This window comes from Lycium barbarum, chromosome 11, assembly GCF_019175385.1.
Source record: "Lycium barbarum isolate Lr01 chromosome 11, ASM1917538v2, whole genome shotgun sequence".
Taxonomy (NCBI): Eukaryota; Viridiplantae; Streptophyta; class Magnoliopsida; order Solanales; family Solanaceae; genus Lycium; species Lycium barbarum.
This window is the reverse complement of record NC_083347.1, coordinates 5,361,584-5,377,714: the sequence shown is the minus strand read 5'-3', so window position 1 is coordinate 5,377,714 and position 16,131 is coordinate 5,361,584. Positions and strand designations below refer to the sequence as shown.

Genomic DNA, 16,131 nt, shown 5'->3' with positions numbered 1-16,131 from the left:
AAAATGTACAATAATAGGATTTAAAATTTAAAAAATATAGTAATATATTACCTGCAAAAGTAATAGATAAAATAACCCAACAATATAAAAATATTCTAGGCTAGCTCACAATATATATCACCTTAAATAAAAACTTGAATCCACCAGAAATAACTGTTAATCTATTATAATATATATCACTTTCCTAGTTCTGCCCAGAGTAAAAAGAAAAAAGTGGAAATATCACAACTTATGTATGTATAAATACACAAGATCACTCTAGCAGATAAACACCATAACTAGTTGCATTTCTCATCTGTAGTCTTTAGTTTCTTTTCTCTGCACACAAAAAATCACTTGTCTTACTGCCCCCATACCCCACCCCACCCCAACAAACAACTCTCAAAATTTAAGTACTGTTCCATTGAGAAAATGTCTACTTCATTTCAGTTTCCTTCAGATCATCATCCAATAAACCTCATTTCTCAAGATCATCAAACAAAGCCAACACAAAAAATGATCCAAACTGCTACTGGACGTAAAAGGTCCAGTAAAAACATCCAGAAAAAGAAGAAACAACCACAAAGAGGGATGGGTGTTGCACAACTCGAACGTCTTCGAATGCAAGACCACATCAAAAACACAACCCCTCATCATCAGTACTTCTCTACTAATTTTCCCAATTTCACTACTGCTAGTGCTAGTGTTGCTGCTGTTGCTGATCCTGGAATTTATAACTCCATTTTGAACTCTTCACCAGTATTTCCTCAGTTTCCTAAACTGTGTGTTAGCCCTGATTTTTTTGTTCAACAAAAAGTTGTAAATACTGGGGTTATTGGATCTAGTACTACTACTGGACCAGCTATGTCATTTGGATTTGGAAATCAGTTGGTTTCTTCTCATGATCATCAGTTTCAATCTCAAAATATGGGTCTCTATGGATTTCCAACTTCTTCTAAAGCCAGTGAAAAATCAAAGGAGCTGTCTTCAATGCCAAATTTCAAGAACACCAACAACAAGTCATGTTTCTCTGATCGTTGCCTTTCATGCAACAAAGTATATAAAACGCAAATTTTATTTACCCCTTGATTTTTTTTTTCATTTAAAGTTTGATTTAATTTATTTATATTTTCTTTCTTCTTATTTATCAGAAGAAACGCATGATTAATGGAGATGAAATGAACATTCATATGGAAAACATGATCAGCGTAAACCAATCAGATTTTGGAACAAAGCCTTTGTTTCAACCATGCCGCCCTATACCTACTCGTCCTCAAAAGGTAAAACGAAAAAAGAAAAAAAAGAGCAGCCCTAATTTTTTTTTTCTCTCTCTCTCCCTCTCTTATTCAAAGACAAAATAAAATGTTATTAATTATTCTTCAAACTTTGTTATTCATCTGAGACGATTTTAATGATTGTACTAATCGTGTATTATGTAAGTATATCTATCTCTTTATCTGTGAAAAGACTGAAATTCAATTAATGGTTTTTTTCTTCTCTTATTCAAAGACAAAATAAAATGTTATCAATTCTTCTCCAACTTTGTCATTCCTTTGTAGAGACGATTTTAATGACTGTAGTAATTGTGTAGTATTATGTAAGTATATCTATGTCTTTAATTATCTGTCAAAAGACTGAAATTCAATTAATGATTTTTTTCTCCTCTTATTCAAAGATATCAATTCTTCTTCAACTTTGCTATTCCTCTGTAGAGTCGATTTTAATGATTGTAGTAATTGTGTAATTACTATGTACTAAGTATATCTATCTATTTATCTGTCAAAAGATTGAAAATTCAATTAATGATTTTTTTTCCTCCTCTTATTCAAAGACAAACTGAATGTTACAAATTCTTCTTCAACCTTGTTATTCCTCCGTAGAGACGATTTAGAGCCTGTTTGGATTAGTGCTTTTAAGCCAAAATAGCTTTTATGTACTTTTGTAATGTTTGGGTATGATAAAAAAGTGTTTTAAGCCTAATAAAAATAAGCTAAAAACATAAGTTAGGGTTAAGATTTATGCTTATAAGCGATAAGTTGTAAGCTCATCCAAACAAGCTCTTAATAATTGTAGTAATTGCAAAATAATATGTAAGTATATCTTTCTTTTTTATTTGTCAAAAGACTGAAAATTCAATTAATGATTTTGTAGGGCGTAGAGATAGTGGCCATCCATCGAAAGGGAAGTTCATCGTTATCCGATGAAGGAGCAGTTGTGATGGAGTATGATTTCTTTCTAGACAAAAGTGGAAGCAAAATTAGTACTAACACAAGTTGTTTTAGGAAGATGATTAGTACTAAATCATCAGAATCTTCTTCAGTTGTTGCAGTGGGGAATAATAATGGTGAAGCTTCTTGTGTCACTACAATATCTTGGACTGATACTATTACTACACCTACCAGTTCTATTGATCTCTCACTTAAGCTTTCTTGTTAGGTTTTCTTACAGAATCATTTAAAATAGGAGTTAAGTATATGGTTTCTGAATTTTGTCTTTTCACAGTTTTGCGAAATTTGATCTGATCAAGGACCAAAACACTACTTTATATTTACCCTTTTGGTTATGTTAGGTAGTACTTTACTTGTTATTACTTCTCCAAAATGGAGCAATACATTTTCTGGGTTTTTATTGTATCTATCTCTCTTTCTCTCTACTCTTGGTGTTGTGTCAGTGAGATGTAGATGCTTCAGCTTTTCAGATCTTATATTTACTCTTATATATTTTGCTTCCTTTTGAAGTTCATGATTAATTGTTTCAAACAGCAAATTAAATCTCAATTTTTTAGACGTAGTTCCTTTATTCAAAATTAATTGTTTGGACTGCTTTGACTACATAGACCACCAAAAGAAAAGTGAGTGGCGGAAGGGTCCTTTACATTTTAAATATGGATTTAGATTACATGCCGGCGTAAAATTTCTTTACTCTATCAGTAAATTTTAGCCTAATGATTTTAGTTTAGTTACCTTTTTAATTTATCAAATTATTAATTAATGCTTATTATGAGATCTACTTACCTCATTACTTAAACTCTTTAAAAATTCATTTCCTTGATTTCTTTTTATTTTGAAACTATGAGCTTTGACAATTAAATCCTGTAACTATACTTTTTACGTCTAAAAAAAAATAAATCCTGTTCAGTAGATGAAATGGATAGTTTGATACCCCCTTCTTTTTTCTTCTATTTTGTCTGTTACACCGGTGTAAGCCTAAGGTTTCAAGGCGACAGCCTAGACTATTTTACAAATTAATAAAGGGAACAAAAATTAAGCTTATTAACTGAATATTTTCAGTGAAGGCTCCCAGTGCAAGCATAATCTACCAAACCCTAGCACCTAGTATGTGTGGGCGGGGGGGGGGGGGGGGGGAGGGTCCTTGGGAAGAGAGAAGTAATTAATTAAGTGGAGAGAGTTTGTATGTTTCCTTAAAAGGAATGGTCACTAATTAAACCATGAGGAATGCAATTGAGGTGTATCTGTTTGTGGGAGTCAAGCAAAGCAAATATAGTACTGAGATACCAAAAAACCAAAAGAAGAAGTGCTTTATGGGAGTGTAAAAAGTGAGTGTGAGAAAAAGGAAGGGGAAAGAGCCAATAATAGGGAGTTCAGTAGACCGTATGTATATATATATCCATGAAAGCAATGTACTGTATTAGCTTCTTGCTGGCTCATCTGTAGATGTGGCTACTGCACTCTGCAGCTGCATGCTGCTTTAATTTGTGGCTGGTTCTTATTTTTTCTGCAAGTCTAGCAGCTCTTGCCCCAAGTAGTACGAACGTAGTACCCTCATGTAATGAGTGTTAATAATATGACTCTCAGTAAACCTTAGGGCTGCAAAACTTTTTCAGTATACATGTTATATATAGACTTATAGTGTGAGTGTCACTTGCATATTGACCATGAAAGAAGTTTTTACACTGTAGGGTAATTGACACTAGTAACCCAAAAAATAATGTACTCCGATCCACTTGTCTTAATTTATGTGACACTTTTCGTGAGAGTCAATTTGACGAATTTTTGAAGTTTAATTGGATTATATCAACTTAATATTTTAAAATTAAAATTTAAATATTCAAAAATTATACGAAAAGTACTATAGTAAAAGTTGCAATTGTTCTCACAAAATGTTGGTAAAAGTTTATATAATTTAAATTTCATAAAGCGAAAAATGCCACATAAATTAGGATCGAAAAAGTAGATTCTTTGTTGCAACTTGCAACAGGTTAAAATACACTAATAATTAATGAAATGTTTCTTTATATGTACCCATGTATAAGTTAACTCCTATTTTAAGTCTCAAAAACATTATTTGTAGATATTTTGCCTAAGCTACTTCTTAACCACATAAGTTTTCCAGGTTTCATTTTATATTTATTTGACACACAGTTACAATTTGGATAGTTAAAGACATAATGTTTTCAAATACTTTATAAATATTTTAAATTATTACTATTATGACTTCTAATAACTTTTGTGTAGCTTCTACAAATGTAAATCTTATTTAAAAAAGTTGAAGTTTCTATATCTGAATTGACATAGAAAAGTAAGTAATTTGACCCTCGTACTTTCAATCACGTCATATAAAGTGGAACGAAGGGAGTAATATGTATAATATTTCCCTTGATACTAATATTCATAATACTTTTTTCGGTTAGTCTAATTCGCAAGATGTTGCGTTTTCCTTAACATTTAAGGTAATTCCTTCTAAAAATATTGCTCCTACACCTTACTTTCATTCTCACTTTTGTGCACTAACCAAATTCATAGTGCTATTTTTGTAATATTAAGGATTTCTCGGATTTACTTCAAAAGATAGTTTTCAGAAAAGCCACAAAAGAAAAAAAAAGAAGTCGTGGTAAGCATAATGTTTTGAAAATGCTCTCTAAGCAAGCGAAAGCCATTTTTCCATGGCAAGTCTAACCTAAAAGAAAGCTTCTTCAGGGATTTGGTGATTGAATCAATGTATAATTGTATTCCATTAGTTTAATATTAGTTGTCAACTTTTGATATACGGGATTGTTAAGTGAAAATACAGAAAAAGATGAGTTGTTTAAGGAGAATGTTTTTTATTTTTTTTATTTTTTAGAAAGGATTAAATTGCATTAAGAAGAGTGCAAGTGGATACCTTAAAGCTTTTTATATTATTTTGTGAAAATGTATAAATGAAAAATATGTACAACCCAATTAAAGGATGACAAACATTTCTAAAGGGGGCAGGTAATGTATGATAGGTGCTAGCAAATAAAAGTGTCGGATCTTTTAAAGTTTTTATTTTCTCCTTTTTCTTCAGCAATTTGTGAATTATTATATTACAGCAATATTTTGGACGTTCTGCTTCAAAGATTGGTTCAAATTGGTGATCGGTTGGAATGTATTGCTACTGAAGTAGATTAGCCAATATAACTCAATATATAAACAATCTACAATATTCTTATAAGAAAAAATATCGATGCTAGTGTTTTAGTTTGAAGGATTATTGACTTGATCTTATTTCTATTTGACCATCTCAAACATCTACCTAAAGGTTCATTTTCAGTTTGACTAACCACAAAATTATAACCCCCAACTAAAGTATTTATCTTTTTTATTTTATAAAAAAGTCTATCCGATCAAAATTGTCATCCAAATGCGTATAAAGTCAATTCATATAACCTACTCCCGTACTATCTTTTCATGACATTTACACAGCTCAGGGAATATCCAATATCCGTGTTTCAACTATTAAAGGTAGTGGTGAGATAAATAGGATATGTCTATCCTTGATTAGAAGTTTTTGGCTTAAACTTTAAAAATGAAAATAACTTTGATAGAGAGCGCTTCACCCTAAATTTAATTTAATCGAAATTTCAGAATTGGTATGGAACAACCAGTGGGAAGTAAAATTAAATATTTGTTCCATTAATAAAAATAGTATTCTTAATTAGAAATCTCGAGCTCGAGCCACAAACATGAAAAAGATCATGGAAGGGAGCGCTTCTTCCTTTTAATGATCTTATCATCATACAGAGCGTGAATGCGAATTAGTCAAAATCTCTAAACAGATACTGAACACCGATTGAAAACCAAAAAAAGAGTTGTTTCATCGATGAAATAAATATGTCTATTCTTAATAAGAAGTCACAGGTTCGAACCTTCAAAATAAAAATAATCCTAGTAAAGAGTGCTTCTCCCTTTAATCACCTTACGCAACGTATATTCAAATTAATCGAAATTTTAAAATGAGTATCAAACAACCAGCGAAAAATTAAAACGCTCTTTATTCTATCCATGAAAGGATAGTCTTAATTAAAAGTCTTGGACTCAGTCTTCCATTTAGATCTTAAGAGCGTGAATCCCAATTAATGAAAATATCAAAACAGGAAAATAAAAAACGCTCTTTATTCTATCCATGAAAGGATAGTCTTAATTAGAAGTCTCGAACTCGGTCTTCCATTTAGATCTTAAGAGCGTGAATCCCAATTAATCAAAATCTCAAAACAGATACCAAATAGGAAACAATAAAAAGAGTTGTTTCGTCAATGAAAAAGTGAAACCATGAGAAAAAGCGTGGACTTTCTATCCATGAAAGGATAGTCTTAATTAGAAGTCTCGAACTCGGTCTTCCATTTAGATCTTAAGAGCGTGAATCCCAATTAATCAAAATCTCAAAACAGATACCAAATAGGAAACAATAAAAAGAGTTGTTTCGTCAATGAAAAAGTGAAACCATGAGAAAAAAAGCGTGGACGGCAGGATTCGAACCTGCGCGGGCAGAGCCCACATGATTTCTAGTCATGCCCGATAACCACTCCGGCACGTCCACCCCATGCTCCTGAAAACAGTTTACTACTTATTAACCTACCTTAGTTTTAATTTTAATAAAACTGAAACAACACTCAACTTGATCATCACCACCCTCATCAAAAAGAGCAATACTCGCTCATAACCCCGTATAGCGATAAACAAGCATCAACCAAAACCCCCCTAAACACAAAAAAAGGTCAACTCAACTCAAGTCAAGTCAAAATCCCCCAAAACAATGCAACAACAAGATTCCGATCTCCCCATCCTTGCTAACATCAAAATCAAATCCTCATCCCCACGTTTCCCCCCACCCACCACCCCACCCACCGAGACCCCTACATCCAACGCTCAACGCAAAATCGGCATCGCCGTTGACTTAAGCGACGAATCCGCTTTCGCTGTTAAATGGGCCGTCCACCAATACCTCCGTCCAGGTAACCCTCTCCCCTCATCTCTACTATTTATAAATAAATTTGTACTCCGTGTCCAAAGTTAGGATTGAACTCATAACTAGGGGTGGCAAACTAGCGGGTCGAGTTGGATATGGGCCGGATCGAAAATGGGTTGACAAAAAACGGATCAATTACCCGATCCGCCCATATTTAACACAGTTAAAAAATGAGTTACCTGACGGATAATATGGATATCCATCTTATTCAAAGCTACTTTAAAGATGTTGGCTTCATTTAGCCAATATGGAAAAAGATTAATTTACCATTTGTCCACAAATCTAATCCCTGGTACATAGTTGAGCCTCAACATTTGTGGGAAGAATAAAACTTCGAAACTTTTCTATGAAACGACCTCCAAGAAAATCTTTCTTGGAAACTACCCGCCCAACCCCACCTCCACCACCCACTCCCCAACCAAATCCCAACCCCACCCACCGACCACCCTTGAACGCACTTCATCTTCACCTACCTACCCCCACTCCACCCCATCCCACACCACCGCTCCACCCAACCCTCATCCACCCCCTCCCAAAGCGTCTATTTCATATACGACTACTTTGCAGTTTGAAGACAACCCCAAAAATTGACTATGTTTGTAAACTAGCCAACTTTTAAAAGTGACACAAAAAATGGCTATTTTTGTAAATTGACCATTTTTGAAAAGTGACATAAAAATGGTTATTTTTGCAAAAATATATTTCTTGCAAAACGACCGAAAATGTAAATTTGCAAAATAGCAACTTTTGTTGTCATTTTTCAAAAAATGATCACTTTACAAAAGTAGCCATTTTTGTGTCACTTTAAAAAAATGACCTCTTTAAAAAGTATCTACTTTCACAAAATGGTTATTTTCTAAAAGTGACTACTTTTGCAAAACGATTATTTTTGAAAAGTAGCTACTTTTCCCAAGTAATACTTTGAAAAAGCGGCTACTTTTGTAAAGTTACTACTTTCACAAAATGTCTAGTTTTGTAAAGTTGAGAGATAGGGGGTAGTGGTAGAGAGATGAGAGGTAGGGGTTGGGGGTAGGTGGTGATAGGGGTAGGGGTGGGGGTAGGTGGTTATAAGGGTGGGGAGGGAGATAGTGAAAGGTGGTGGGGGTAGGGGGTGAGGGGTGGGGATAGGAGGTAGTGGGGGTGGGGGTAGGAGGGGGTGGTTAAGTGGTGGGGTGGGGGTGGGGGTAGTGAGGGTGTAGGGGTGGGGGTGGGGGTAGTGAGGGTGTAGGGGTGGTTAGGTGGTGGGGTGGGGTGGGGGTACGAGGGGGTGGTTAAGGAACTTGTTTTTCTAGAGAAAATATTTTCCAAAACATTTTGACCAATAAAAAATGGGAAAATTGGAAAACATGTCGTCCATACCAAACACACTCTATATGTTGTGGGTTTTATCCATTTTACCCATTAATTTACCCATATTTTAAGTGGATAATATGGGTTGACTCATATTGAACCCATTTTAAATGGGTTGGGTATCCAACCCATTTTAAATGGGTTGGGTCGGGCGGATAACCATATTTTTTACCCATTTTGCCACCTCTACTCATAACTAATACTCCTGCTACATACGCCTCTCCAGGTGACCCCCTCATCTTACTAGCATTATATATTTTAAAACTTATGACTTCATATTTAATACTATTTAGTAATTGGATTCACAATCAAATATTATAAATATTTAGTAATTTTTTTTATTTTTAATACATATACACAGTATAAGCAAAAAATATTGGGTTCACGTGAACCTGTAGATAAAACTTTGGATCCGCAACTGAGTTTCCAATTTTCAGAAAATCCAAAAATGTTTATTTTTTCTTTACAAAAATTTTCACTTTAGAAAGTTAGGAAAAAAAAAGAAAAAGTGCTCTTAAGCTAGTACATGTTCCAGAAGAGGCTTTCTAAAGCTGAATTATGGGTTCAATCTTAAGATTATTAGCACTGAACCCATAATAAAAATTAATGGATTCATATCTACTATTTATTGCAATTTTAGTAAATTTCTACACATAAATTTATACTCCGTGTCTAAAGTTAATTGAATCCATAACTATATATGCTACATACACCTCTGCAGGTGACACTGTCATCTTACTAGCGTTTAAACTCTATGGGTTCAATGTTAAGATTATTAGCATTGAATCCATTATATTTTTCACATTATGTTCATATCTACTATTTATTGCAAATTTTAGTAAATTTTTTACACATAAATTTATACTCCATGTTGAAAGTTAGGATTGAACCCATAACTAATATGCTATATACGCCTCTGCAGGTGACGCCGTCATCTTAGTCCACGTCCGTCCAACTTCCGTCCTTTACGGAGCTGATTGGGGTTCCGTGGATCTATCCATTGTCGATACTGAAAACGAAGAGAATCAACGTAAACTCGAGGTTGATTTCGATACTTTTACTACCACTAAAGCATCTGATTTAGCTCAACCTTTAGTTGATGCGAATATTCCGTTTAAGATCCATATTGTTAAGGATCATGATATGAGGGAAAGGTTGTGTTTGGAAGTTGAGAGGTTAGGGCTAAGTGCTGTTATTATGGGGAGTAGAGGATTTGGAGCTACTAAAAGGGGAAGTGATGGGAGACTTGGGAGTGTAAGTGATTATTGTGTTAGGCATTGTGTTTGTCCTGTTGTGGTTGTTAGGTATCCTGATGATAAGGAGAGTGGAAATAATGATGTTGTTGAGCCGGTGGTTTCTGTTGCTTCGGGTGCTGTTGAAGATGATGATGAGGAAGCTGAGTTTCATGATGCTTCTGATGATCGAAAAGGTATGTCGCTTGTTACTTTTTCCGCGGTCTTTGTTTCGTTTATTTGGATTATGAATGCTGTTATTTCTACTTATTTCTTCATTATTAACAGCTTGTTTGGATGGTTGTTACCTATTGTATTGTATTGTATTGTATTGTATTGTGTTGTTAGTCTAAATACAATGTTTGATTGTTACATAAATTTTACTGTATCGTATCGTTAAATCCATCATTATGTAAGGACGAAAAGTCCCATTTTATGTAACGACCAATTGGTGTGATCGCGTCGTTACCTTTTTTTTTTTCTTCTTGTTCTTCTCATTTTATCGTTGCTTATTATCTAATAAATTCTATTTTATCCTTTACGCTACCTTTTTATAATGGCCCCATACCCTACTTTTCTTGCAGGTTTATCCTTCAAATTATTGATGTGTGTTATTATGTAATGACAAGAAACGATTACAATCTATCCAAACATTGTATTAATAAAAACAATACATTACAATACAATACAACGTAGTACAATATAATACGATACATTATGAAACGATATGTAACAACCATCCAAACAAAGTGTTAGTGTTTTGTTTCCTTGATAATTTTCTTCTTTCACAGTCCCTCTGTCCCAAAACGAATGATCAAGTTAGAATACAAGGGCTAATTTCTTGTTAATTTTCTGCTTGATATCGGACGTTGTTTGCTCTATCTTTTGATGATAAAATTTAGTATTCTAAAGTAAAGTTCAATTATGTAGGAGTGAAATATCAATTGAGAAGTTGAAAGGAAGTAAATGGGGATACTGAAGTCAAAATCAACCCTTGCTCCTTCCTCCACTCTAACTAAAAAAAATTCAGTCTTTCCCTCTCTGCCCGTTGCTAGTTCCTCCACTTCCTAAGCTTTTCTCCCCCATTGTCATCCCTATCTTTCAATAGATTTAATTTATGTTTCTTTTCCTATTACTTGTCCTGTTTGACAAAAAAATCCGTTATATTTTGGCATGGTGCAGGCTGTTTCTTTTAATTATATAAAGACGAGCTCAATGCTTCAATGATTCATAGACAAAATATTGTGAAATCTTCATAATAATTTTGGGGAAAATATAATTTGGTCATGATTGTTTTCTCTGTTTTTGACATCATACATCAGAACCCTGGGTTCCCAAATTAATAGAAATGCGAAAGGAATTTTATGGGATAGTCAGGTGCATACTTCTGAGAGAACAATGTTGAGTAAGTCTGTTTTAGAATGCTAACGGTCACACATGTTAAATCCTAAAGTCAATCTTCTTTGAGTTTCCAAATGTGCTGTAGTACTTAAGGTTGAACTTATGGGTCGAAAGTCCTAAAAGGAAAAAAAAAAGGGTTGGAGTTCTGGTTCAACTTGAATCAACCAATCACTTACCTGAGCTTTGTTTAGGGCCACACTATGAAAGATGTTTGGTGGAGGATAGCCGTGGCGCGCAATGTTGTTTCATGTGTGTTACCTAGCCATGACTTTAGACTGTCTATGAAGGGTTGCCATCATTCAATGAGTGTTAAATGAATGAACTGGTGGTAGAACTGATCAAAGTAATAAAAGAAGAAGAAAAGTGTGTAAAAGAAGATGACTGAAGTTGTGATGGATTAGATGCTTGGTTCAGAGATGCTTTTTTGAACTTGCTGTCTATCAAGCGACATGTGTGCTTACATTTGGCATTTCCTAGTGTGAGCAAAATCCAAGGCCTGATGTTTAATGACATTGCTCTGCTCTAGACCTCTAGTCTGCTAGATCCTGTTCTTCTTATTATCCACATCCTTATCGTGGAACTATTAGCTTACCTTAAGATTAGTTGGGACTAGGGAAAGAAAAAGTTTACATGAGGATGGTAAAGAGTGTTTTGGTTCCAGATGGTGTTGGAGATAGATGACCCCTATGGTGCATGTGCTTGTTAAGCCAGAAAGATCTCCTGTTTGAGGCTATTATAATCCACCAGATTGAGTTTACTCGCACAGAAAATACTGACAATTCTGATAAGCGGCGGGTGTCAGGTCTTTTAAGGATCTCAGTGCTGAATACTGATTCAGAAAATGGCCGCTACATATGTTATTTCTTTTGTTTTTCTCCCTTTCAGGTTTTAGTCAAGGAGTTATTGAAATAAAAGGAATGGGACCAATGTTACATATTTACGCACATTTTATATAATTTTAACTTCTTGAAGAGATGGCAAGTATGAATGGGACCAATGTTGCTTTTCTGAGAGTACTTGCTTGTTGACCATTTATGATGCTATTGCATAGCTCTAAGTAATAAGACACTGAAAGTAACTACCGATTACCTTTCTGAAATTTATTCTACTAGTAGAGTTGACACGGGAGTGAACAGTTGGAGGATTTTATTCAAATATCCCAAACTTGCATTAATTCCTGATTTTTAAGGAATTTGTTTTCTTAGAGAAACATTTTGACCAAACAAATATGGTAAAATTGATAGACATTTTTCCTCCATACCAAACACACCCTCAATGAGTGTGTGAGATTCTGTTTAGAAATGAAAGGGGTTTTTTTTTCTGTTGATTGTCCTGCAAAGAGTTGCAACGTAGTTGAACACATCCTTGGCTGTGGTACTTTTTATCGACTTGATCTTTGAGTTTCATAAATCAGTTTGTGGAGTCTATAACTTTCTCAAGGTTATTGAGCCTATCAATTAACTTTTGTAGCTCCTTCACTAGTTCTCAGCTCCATTCTTTTATTCCTGCAATTACTCCCGATTCCCTCTACTGATAAAAAGATATTCCCAGCCCTCTGTGCTTTGCTAAGATGTTTCTGGTTATTTGTGACAGATTCATAATGAAGGTGGGCGAGGTCTTCCCTTGGCTTGCACTAGCATTGACCAGCTTCCATGAGAACCAGTAGGCCCTTTGTGATGTCTGGAGTCATTTTATGTAAATGAACTGTTGTAGCTTGTTTCTCTCTGCATCAACTTATTATGCTTCCCCGTAGATGATTGTATCTGTTATGCTTGTCATATGCGCAATGTTGTTACTTGACTGTCTTTAGATACTTGCAGTGCAATCTAAACGTTTTTTATGACGTGTCCGCTATATGCTTGTGGTCTTTATCCCATTACAAGTCTAGTCATGCATTAAAAAATTTCCTGTTCCGATGGATGCTGTAGTTTAATGCATCTATATATGTTGAGTACGTTTGACTGGCGAGATTAGAAGGTAGTGGGATGGTTACTCTTTTGGCTATTCTGTACATTGAAAAAATTCTGTACATGTTAGGACATCTTATTGTCCAAAAATGAGGGATTGGTACACCTTATGAACTGGTGGTTTGATATATGGGATACTCGTGGACCTAGAAATGGATTGTAATTGATGCAACAAAAAAGCCCCAGAAGAGATTAGACTAAGCTAAAGTATACATCTCTCCCCCCTCCCCACCCTCCAAAAAAAAAAAAAACGGTTCCAACGACTTTGTATTGCTAGTGTCTTAAACAAGGTGTGTGCACCAAATTAACAAAAGCGAAATACAACCAATGCATATAAACTTATCATTGTTAAGTGATGTATTCTCACTTTGATTTTTGAAGGTCAAAGTAATGGTTTAGCGCGAGTGAACGCGATTATTTTCACCTTCAATCCCAATTAATATGTCATATTTCGTTTATTGAACATCAGCTTGACCTACTTCTGAAAACTAGATTACAACAACAAGAAGAAGCCCAGTATAATCCCACTATGTAGGGTCTGGGGAGGGTAGAGTGTATGCAGATCTAACCGCCACCTTGAAAGGTAGGGCGGCTGTTTCCGAAAGACCCTCGGCTTTTGAAAACTAGATTGGGTTCTAGAAAAAAAAAGATCGAGGTGAAAGATTACCAATTTCGTGTATGCTCTTTTTTTTTTGGTCACCCTTATGCATACTCTTCTTCATGTCTGTTTCTCAGTCCCCTACATTTTATATTTCAAGTTTGGACAGGAAAAGCTGAGATGGATAAACGATGCAACTTCTAAACAAACTAAACTGTTTTCTTGTCTATCCTTATTGGCATATGGGCCAATTTGCTCCTCTAATCAAGTTTTTGCGCTGAGTGTCCTTCAAAAAGAGCGGTATTTAATTTTCCCCTTAGTTTTTAAAATATTTAACTTCTGCCTTTCCTTTCATTTAATGAAACTTTTGTGATGCAAATACCCTTCCATCCCAAATAGCGTAGCTTTCTTCTTTCAACTCCTTTTCTTCTCTCCATCTGCAACTTCATCCTCCTTTTTATTCTATCAATGGTGGAAGAGCTCTCTTCTCTTCATGGCCTCCAAAAACAAACTCCGAATAATGAAATGACTCTACCGTGTTTGCCTTTAAAAAGGCTTTCAGCAATTGCACTCGGGTCCCAAGTTTTAAGAGGTTTTGACGCTTATCATGGCTCAAATGAAAAGCTTACTGCTTTGTTTTACTAACTCCAGCCAATTAGGATTTGAATCCTTTCAATTTATACCTTATGCTCCTTTAGTAAATTGAACCGTTTATTGCATTGATCAACCAATTGATATCCTTATCTTCAGTTCCTTTTTGTCATGTTATCTTCTTCTTAGTCCTTTATTCTTCCTCTCATAGTCACTGCTAAATAAATCATTAAGTTCCAAATTTCCTTTCTCATTTTCCCAATTAATCATTGGTAAAATGGTTACTCCAATTGATCATTTTTCTATCACTCAAAAACAATTATCGGCCAAATAATTTAAAAACATTGGTTCATTCAATCACTTATCTCATGAAGTTATAATTTATTTCAAGCTATACCAATGTTAGTCACAAAGTATTTTCATGACTTTGTTACACTTGTGTGGGGCGCGTGTCTTTGGTTCGATGAAATTGCTTCTTTAAATTCGAAATTAGTCCGAAGTAGTTATAGAAATTTACGAGGCTTTACAATATAATTGGAAGTTTTGCCTCGAGGCAAACCTAGTTGAATTTTTATATAACAAATAAATTAAACAATCACCAAACTAAGTTTGCCTTATTGAGCAAAACTTGTAAGTGTATATAATAGGAAGTTTTGCTTAAGGCCTAATTTTATATTCTAAAGTTAGTCAAGTTAAATCTTAAGACCTAACTTTATATTTTAAAATTAATCAAGTTAGGCCTTAAGCTATAACTTTAGAATCCAAAGTTAGTCAAGTTAGACCACCTAACTTGACTAACTTAACTTGACTAACTTTGGAATGTAAAGTCAAGTTAGGCCTTAAGGCCTAACTTTATATTCCAAAGTTAGTTAAGTGAGACCTTAAGACCTAACTTTATATTCCAAAGTTAGTCAAGTCAAATGGGTTGATCTTTAATTTTTACCCTTCAAATGGGCTAGTATTTAATTTTTATCCTTCCTTTTGTTTAATGAATCTTTTCTGACTAAAATGCCCTTTGGCGTCTTTCTTTCCCTGCTCTTAGGCTTTCGCACAAGCCATCATCATAAACTCAAATCCACCAGATTCCAACTCCTTATTCTCCTCCACTCTTCATACCTTAGAAGGTTTATAGCACAAAGCACGTCGTCTAGTGAAGTACCAAAATTTCTTGTACTGAATTTGAAATTTCAGAAAATGTTTTTTTATGTTATTAATAATTAATAGTTGAATCAAAATCAACCTTCGAAAATTGTTATTTTTAATTGGGAAAAGGATCAACTATACCCCTCTACATTAGTTTATTGGTTAAACTAGTAAATTTAACCGCGCTTCGCGCGGGTTAATTAGACTTTCAAATATACTTTTTTTTTTCTTTTTCAAAATTTTGATTGGTCTTCAAAGTCAAATATTTCAAGCTTTACCAAATATTACTAACGGTTAGTTTACATGTTTTTCTATGATTTTCCGTCACTTAAGAAATATTTTTGGTCTTCTAGAAATACTTGTGTTATGTAAAGTGAAACATTATCTTTATTTTCTTTTAAAAAAATATAAAGAGAGAAAGAATTTTATGAAAAATCGATCTGTTTCTGGCACATATATAACAATTTTAAAATATAGTTATTTCTAATCCATCTAATACATTTATATAAGTTTTTATCTGCAAGCATCTTTTTCTAATTTTTGTCCTATACTTGTTTAAACCTTTAACTTTTTTCTTTCTTCATTTTCTTTCTTTTCCTTTCTTACTTCGCCGCTCAAGTTTTATTTTTCTTTCTTCTTTAAC

General features: G+C 34.2%; 2 protein-coding genes and 1 non-coding gene across 3 annotated transcripts; 2 read left to right on the top strand and 1 right to left on the bottom strand.

Moving 5' to 3' along the window:
- Positions 1-312: 312 nt before the first annotated feature.
- On the top strand, positions 313-2,607 carry LOC132620432 (uncharacterized). Its single transcript, XM_060335107.1, has 3 exons — positions 313-1,035; positions 1,131-1,259; positions 2,131-2,607. Exons 1-3 carry the CDS (start codon positions 412-414, stop codon positions 2,413-2,415), a joined length of 1,038 nt encoding a protein of 345 aa, XP_060191090.1. The 5' UTR covers positions 313-411; the 3' UTR covers positions 2,416-2,607.
- A 4,088-nt stretch (positions 2,608-6,695) lies between these two features.
- TRNAS-AGA (transfer RNA serine (anticodon AGA)) lies at positions 6,696-6,777 on the bottom strand. Its single transcript has one exon. It is a non-coding gene; the product is annotated as a tRNA-Ser (tRNA).
- A 73-nt stretch (positions 6,778-6,850) lies between these two features.
- Positions 6,851-13,032, top strand: LOC132616984 (universal stress protein PHOS32). Its single transcript, XM_060331821.1, has 3 exons — positions 6,851-7,192; positions 9,479-9,985; positions 12,783-13,032. The coding sequence occupies exons 1-3, from the start codon at positions 6,994-6,996 to the stop codon at positions 12,788-12,790; spliced, it is 714 nt and encodes a 237-aa protein (XP_060187804.1). The 5' UTR covers positions 6,851-6,993; the 3' UTR covers positions 12,791-13,032.
- Positions 13,033-16,131: the final 3,099 nt, after the last annotated feature.

Coding starts and splice junctions, on each gene's coding strand:
- LOC132620432 (XM_060335107.1), top strand. CDS start 412: ATGTCTACTTCATTTCAGTTTCCTTCAGATCATCATCCAATAAACCTC. Junction 1,036..1,130: donor GTTGCCTTTCATGCAACAAA/GTATATAAAACG, acceptor CTTATTTATCAG/AAGAAACGCATGATTAATGG. Junction 1,260..2,130: donor TACCTACTCGTCCTCAAAAG/GTAAAACGAAAA, acceptor ATGATTTTGTAG/GGCGTAGAGATAGTGGCCAT.
- LOC132616984 (XM_060331821.1), top strand. CDS start 6,994: ATGCAACAACAAGATTCCGATCTCCCCATCCTTGCTAACATCAAAATC. Junction 7,193..9,478: donor CCACCAATACCTCCGTCCAG/GTAACCCTCTCC, acceptor ACGCCTCTGCAG/GTGACGCCGTCATCTTAGTC.